Below are 7379 nucleotides of genomic sequence, written 5' to 3'. Positions count from 1 at the left end.
CTTCAGGGGATGCATAACTTCACAACAGTATCCTGCTGGTGTGATGTTATGTAACTCATGAGGTAACCATGCATTCTCCTTTAAGCCTGTCCTGATCACTTCACACTCAGCCCTCATCTTACTTTCATTCCCCCATAACCCTTTATGAGAAGCTTTCCATGGTAAATTCTCTTATTGAGTCTTAATTGAAGCCATGTTGACTTACCCACTTATGAAATCATAATATAAGCTTCTTAAAGGTAGTGACTGCATCATATTTGTGTTTGAATCGCCTTGGTCACCTAACCCAGAGCTTCCCAACTAGTAGGACATCAGGCAATTTTAAAACTAGAATGTAAAATTGAAGTTCTACAATAAAATAAAGCCCAACCTGCAAGATTTATCAAAGCAAATAAGTCAGAGAATGTTTTAATTACAAGCACATCCATTATGCATGAAGTATTTTCAGCTGTCTTCAATTAAGTTCCAATATACGAGTCCATTAGTAAGTAATTATAAACATTGGTTCACAACGGACAAATCTGGAATAAAGTACAGTCTATTTATGACTGTAACTACCTTCTGACTATGATCGAGGTTGCTGAAGGCTATCTTTTGGTTTTAATATTTTAATATTGAATAAACAGAGTTATCAATATCTAATAGAGTTGGTTTAAATGAATTCCACCAGTTTTTCTCAGAAGCAGTAGGATGAATCACAGCAAGAGAAAACACACATAGCAAGCAGAATGTCTTACTGCAGCTTGTCATTAAAGACTCAAGTGTGAGAGAGAAAGATCAACTTTTCTTCTAATTCTAGAAATAGAGATTTCATCTAGTCCATGATGCTGCCACAAATCACTACAAAATGCATTACAAGAACAGTAGTTAATACAAGGAAGAGAACCCTTGTATGAACTACATTAACATTTCACTCCACAGAAGCAAACATATTCAATTTTTGAATTTCTTTCTAGTTCCTGCGTCAATTTTTGACAATAAAAGTGAGAAGAAAAGGAAAGAAAAGAGGGAGGAAAGCAAAACCTGACTATTTCATCATTGTTGTTTAAGCTGGTAGATGGCCTAACATTGTTAGAGAGGGCCGTGAGATTGGCCAAATATCTTAGACCTGATTCCCATCAAGTTCTCTGGGTGCAGGAAACACTCAGAAGAAAATCTAAATCAAAGATAGGGGCTAGTTTTAGAGAGAATAAAATGTTCCATATATTCTACTCATCAGCATTATAAATTAAGACTAGAATGATTAAACTCAATGAAAAATAAACCTTTGTAATTTTTTAAAGATGCTAATTTATATTCTCTCTAGTTAAGGCGGATAGAAAAGAAGAGACAAAAATGAAAGGGAAGCCGGTGTGATTATGTTAAAGTTCCAAGAGGAAAGGGTATTATTATGTTAAGACTATTTGTACAATAACTATGAGTGCTTTAGATTTAGAGAATTAAAGAATTTTAAAAGGAAACAATAGAATTAGGGTTAATAAAATTTGACTTATGAAATTTCTAATCCCAAGGACCATCAAATGAGTAAATGTTTCTCAGTTTTGCCAAAGCATTGGGGAAATCCTTTTTCTCATTTTGATGGAGAAGACTTAACCTCGCCTTCTGGAGACGGGTAAATGTTTTGTTGTCAAAAGTTGATTTAAACAAAGGAGTTAGTGCCACCTTGTGGTCGTATAGAGTATTGACTCAGAAAACTAAGATGTCTGCGCTTCCAAACTCTAAGGAGGGTTTCTTCCCCAAGGGTTTGTAGTTGGTTATCCACCAAGATAAGACGATATGCCATTTCTCCTAGCTCTCCAAACTGTGCTATTAGCTCCCATAAGTAGGGTCATATCTAAAGCAGTGCTGATAGAATTAAGTTTAGGATGAGGGGACATGCACAGGCTAGAGGTCTCAGTCTCTGTCTAACACTCAGGCATCTCTTTCAGTGAAAGTAAAAAACAACACAGAATATATATGAGATCAAATATTAGACCAAATCTGAGGCCATATATTAGACATCCATAACTTCATCACAGCTAACTTGTAAAATACAGTTTAGCATGGGTTAAGAGATAAGACAGGCAGGACAAATAAAAATGACGGTGGGTAGTTGTTCATTTACAAAATCTCTGTTTCTTTGTTGTTAATTACTGTTTCTTATCAACAAATATTAAAGCTATTATCAGGACAGGAGACCTCTATTGAGTAGAATGCAGAAACCACTGTAACAAAGTATAGAACAGAGGAGAGAAGATTTAGGTCGGAAGTTATATTTTCCCTGGGCCAGTAAACACTGATTGTGCACCTATTGAATGCTGGGTCTCATGCTGGAGACGCAGAGATGTACAAAAGCGACTGTGGCTCTCCTACCATAGACTTGCTGACAGATATTTTCTTATATTTTATTTTAAAAAAAAATATGCATTCTGCAGCCTGCCAGTGCCTCAATACAGGTATGAACTCTGCTGTGAGGAAACATATAAACTACAATTTTACCTCTCTCTGTGAGTCCCTGATTTGCTAGTACCTTATCCATCTTCCCTTTACATTTAGTTTTGAAAAATCAGGAAAAAAGACTTTCTGTACAGAATGACTTTAATTATATTGTTATATAGTTTTCTTTTATTCCTCGACATTTCTTTCAGTAGAGATAGCAAATAAAATGCAATCAAAAGTTCGTCCTTCAGGGACAGATTTTCTAGGGGCACCTTTCAGGCTTGACAGCTGCCTTTTGGAGGGAATATTGGGAAAGTTTTCTCTAAAGTCAAACTTTAGGGGACAAAAGAAAAGTGTTCCACTAATTCATTTACATTTCTTGTGAATTTATGTTGGAATGAAAACCACTGAGCAAAGATGACTTCTCGTTGCTTTTAAGTTTAGGTATTGTTTGGGATCCTTTCAGGTATTGGCAAGTTAGGAAAGTTTCTATCATGTCAGACTGATGGTGGATGGACCATCTGTCTTTTGCTTGAGATAAAGACACTATCTTTGTCTGCCAAGATTGTTTAGTATACAAGCATCTTTGAAGAAATAATCTGGCCAATGGTGGTCAATGCTTCTGTTCATAAGATATGCAGAAACCTGAATGCCCCAGAGATATTGTCTTTCCAGGGCAACCTAGTCCAGCTCTCTTATTTTAAGGATGAGGGAACAGGTTCTGAGAGTTGGAGCCTTTGGTGATGCATTCTCTTGGTGGCTGTGTGGGGCTTTGTCCGAGGGCCCCGTTCTTCCTATGGCTGTTTCACTCATGCTTTCCCAGGCACACTTCTTCTCCTCTGGCATTGATTGCCTGGAGTTAATGAGCTGTCAGAGATGAAATAATTGAACAGAGGGATTTGGTGCATGAGGGAGCAGTGATGACGAAGTGCAGATGTTGGGGCAGGCTGAGAGAGAACTTGAAATGGAGGCAGCAGCAGATTCATCAACAGCCTGAAAGAAATGCCTCCCTCCATCCTGCTTGGCCTGCAGCTACAATGAAATGGATATGGCGCTAGGCTTTTATTTAAATTGGATGTGGTCTTTGACTTTGTAAGCAAAGGGAACATTTTTGAAAATCTCATTGTCTATTCTTGACATTCAGCTACCTAAAGGTAAATGAATGTATATGTGTATGACTATGTATTAATGAAAGAGAGCATTGTTTTGGAGTCTATTTGCTGTAGATATTTTTAGTATATTTTAATGGAAAAGTTAAAAAACAATAAAAATATATATAAGCCACCTAAAATCCTTCTTCACATGGGTAATACATTTAACAAATCATTCAATAAATGGGTCTGAAGACCAAGCACTGAGTAATATCTATAGCAAAGAAAAATGATGGCAAAAATAATGGGGTTCTATATATGATATTTGGCATTGAAAAATTTGCCAGTTCTAACACTTTAATGACAACTAAATCAGAGAGAGATTAGAATAGGGAAATATTAATTTTCACTCCTTGTAAAGAAAACGTGCAATTTGGGAATCCAGATGGAATCCCACTTGCTTGTGGGTGCTAATTAAGGAACCTCTTACTGAAAATAGGTCAATAACCGTTGATACTACTTAATTAATTTTTAAAATTATTTTGTCTTATTTCAGATATATTGGCCTATCTTTGAGCTTCAAGTTACTGGATTATTGTACCTTGACATTTACATAAAACATATCTTGAAAATTTCACGAGTCCGCACCAGCATAAAAACAATAGCAAAGTTTTTTTTTTTAATTGGGTGTATTATTTTTCCAAAGATCCAACATATTTATTCTCCCTGACAGTTTATATACATGTGATCGTGAAATGAGAACTACAAAGTCGCCTTCAGATGAGTCCTCAAGGTTCAGGCTCACCCAAGCCACAAGACAGTCTCAAGCCATTCAAAATCATTCTTTGAAAAATAACAAATCATTGCCTCTCATAGACGTTTGAGGTCACTTATAAGCTATCAAACTAAAAGTCTTCAATCTGTGAATGCCAAAGGGTCTGCTGTATAGCCAAAGAGTATATGCTCAGTCTATGTTTGTGTGTGTATTTGGATGGTTGATGCAACCTTCTCTCCCTTCAAGGACAAAGATACTCCTGTGGAAGAGGAAGTTGAACCTGCCCCAGTTAGGAGGATTCTGAAAGTCAACGCTCCGGAGTGGCCCTACATGCTGGTGGGGGGTGTGGGTGCAGCTGTTAACGGAACAGTCACTCCCCTCTATGCCTTTTTATTCAGCCAGATTCTCGGGGTAAGTAGGCAGCTGGACCAGCTTTCTTCTCTTCATACCTTTTGTTTTGTATCAATGGATCTTATTGTTTTTGATAGGTCACATCTTTGTTTTTGTGTATTTAGCTCTTTTTAATTTTTTTTTAGTTTTTTCCCCCTCATCTGTAAAAAATGAAAAATTCCCTAAGTCACTGTCACACAGAAGGTCAGAAGGTGAAGCTGAACGCTGTCATCTGGCTGGCAGGGCACTTGCACAGTCACCATGCCTGGAGAAAATGGTACTATCCTTGCAAACATAGGATAAAAAAGGCCAATTTCCCCAGTAATGTACATACAAACCTAAGCAAAATGCAAAGCAGGTTCCCTGGAATGATACAAAAGGATTTTAGAGAAATTCTGATCTTGCCTAACAGCTGAGGTACAAAGTTTGACATACAGAGCAGGTGTCAATATGCCTTCAGATGATTCCTTACTGATTGCACCATTGAAAGAGGAACCCGGAGAGGAAACAGGAAAAGGAAGAGCAAAGTAAAATAAGGCCTGGATGAAGAATAAGCCTATTCAATTTTTCATTTCCTAAGGTTTTTTTATAGTCTCCATTTGACTTAATTGCTATAATCCTCATAATGCTAACTATGAACATTTACTAGGTACTGTCTAAGCACTTTATATATGATAGTTAAGTTTTCTAATAACCATCTAAGGTAAGTAATTACTCTCATTATTCCCACTTTATAAAGCAGAAAGCCAAGGCACAGAGAATTTAGGACCACAAGCAAGTGGTGGAGCTAGGCTTTGATCCAGCCAGCGTACCTGTAGAGCCAAGTTCTCATAAATCATTCTCCCTGCAGAATCAGTTGTCAAAATGCGATGTTTTCCTTGCTGAAATTCACATACAGCCATACACACACAAATAAGTCTTGTGAGGTCCACAAGGAAGGAAACCTAAAACCTAGGAAACTTTATTAACTTGTTCAAGGTGACACAGACATTAGGTGATGGGGCCAGGACTAGAACCCACCAGGGTTTTTGAAGCCAGGTCTAAAGGCTTCAGAGTTTAGTGAGTGACAAAGGCTGACACTTTCGTTTCCCCCTCTACTTCTCTTTCTCTTTCATCACCTCTTCCACAAAGATTCTGACCATAAAAATGTCCCTACAGGCATGAATGCACATAATCCACAAACAATTAAAATCAAGTCCTTTGTGCAGGGAGAGGTGCAGCCACTGCTTTAATTTGCACACTGCCACCTTGTGGTAAGTCAGGAGATCGTGTTAATTGCAGATAGCGAATTGGAATCCCAGGGACCTTAAACTTTGCTTGATTAAGGGAACCTCTGGTTATGTGGTGCCACGACATTTTATGCTAAAAAGCCTTTAAATAATTCATTTGTGTTCCTTGATCTCCTAGTAAGGACAATATCCAAATATAAAATAAATCATCTTTTATTCCCCAAATAGGTCTTTTTGTCTGTTTTCCCTAGACACCACTCTAGGGACTGGGGACCACTAAGTCAGTTACAGTGCTTTTCCCAGTGACATTTCCAGCCCCCGAGGAAGGCAAACATTAAACAGAAGAATCCACTTATTGCTCGACAAATATTTACTGACCAGCTATACTTGGCCAGGTGCTGTTGCTGTGCTGGGGGATAGAATGGAGAAAAAGGAAATCATGGCGGCTCCCTGCTCTCAAAGAGCTGGCCTTCTAGTGGGACAGGCTGGGGAAATGCCCCCCACTGAGACATGACGGAAGCGGAGCAGCTGTAGGGAACAGGGTTGAATCTGAGAGAATCCAAGCCTACATCTTGGATGTTCGCTTTGTGAGAAGCAAATCCAGGATGTCAGCTTCTTTGCTGATTATCTCTTTTATAAAAGCAAAGTAAAGAATATAGAGGGGGTTACAAATGAAATAGATTCTGTAGGTTTATTCTTAAGTTGAATTTGTATGTAAGTTGGGACAGGTACATTTACCTAGCACCTGTGATAGCCCCTGTTCGTAAGTGTGAGTCATCCATCAGTCAGATGTCTGTAAACTAGGGGACTTACTGTAATAGCCTCCATTTATAAGTGTGAGTTGTATGTCAGTTAGGTGTTTGTAACACGGGACTGCCTGTACTTTCCCAACTCCATGCAAACCAGGTACATGAGCTGCTGTGGAAGGAGTCCTGACTTTCCCTGTCAGGAGACTGTTTTTCCTGAAAGTGATTCTTCTAGGTAGTCATCACACCCTGGGTGCTCTGGGACCACACCATGTCACTTCTCTGGGCCTCGGTTTCCTCAATTATAAAATAATGACTGACAAAGACAGTCTTTAAAATGCCTTTCAGCTCTAGCAGTCTGTGAACTGGTCAAGTAAGAAAAATAAAACCGTGAATCAGCTGTAACACCTGCCCCTTCTGGGCACTCCCTCACTCAGATGGTGAGAACATTCTCTGTGATTCAGCTGGAACACCTGTCCCTTCTGGGCACTCATTCCCTCACTCAGATGGTGAGAACGTTCTCTGTGATTCAGCTGGAACACCTGCCCCTTCTGGGCACTCACTCCCTCACTCAGATGGTGAGAACATTCTCTGTGATTCAGCTGGAACACCTGCCCCTTCTGGGCACTCCCTCACTCAGATGGTGAGACCGTTCTCTATGATTCAACTGTAACACCTGCCCCTTCTGAGCACTCACTCCCTCACTCAGATGGTGAGAACATTCTCTGTG

General features: G+C 39.0%; 1 protein-coding gene across 1 annotated transcript in view; it reads left to right on the top strand.

Moving 5' to 3' along the window:
- Nucleotides 1-7379, top strand: part of ABCB11 (ATP binding cassette subfamily B member 11) — a 109065-nt gene that overhangs the window by 74203 nt on the left and 27483 nt on the right. Inside the window, exons 18-19 of the mRNA XM_012808456.2 lie at nucleotides 3563-3572; nucleotides 4459-4695. Of these exons, the coding sequence (XP_012663910.1) occupies nucleotides 3563-3572; nucleotides 4459-4695 (247 nt within the window). The remainder of the gene's footprint in view (nucleotides 1-3562; nucleotides 3573-4458; nucleotides 4696-7379) is intronic.

The sequence above is a fragment of the Otolemur garnettii genome, unplaced genomic scaffold, assembly GCF_000181295.1.
Source record: "Otolemur garnettii isolate 467f Iridium unplaced genomic scaffold, OtoGar3 scaffold00090, whole genome shotgun sequence".
Taxonomy (NCBI): domain Eukaryota; kingdom Metazoa; phylum Chordata; class Mammalia; order Primates; family Galagidae; genus Otolemur; species Otolemur garnettii.
This window is presented reverse-complemented; position numbering and strand designations above follow the sequence as displayed.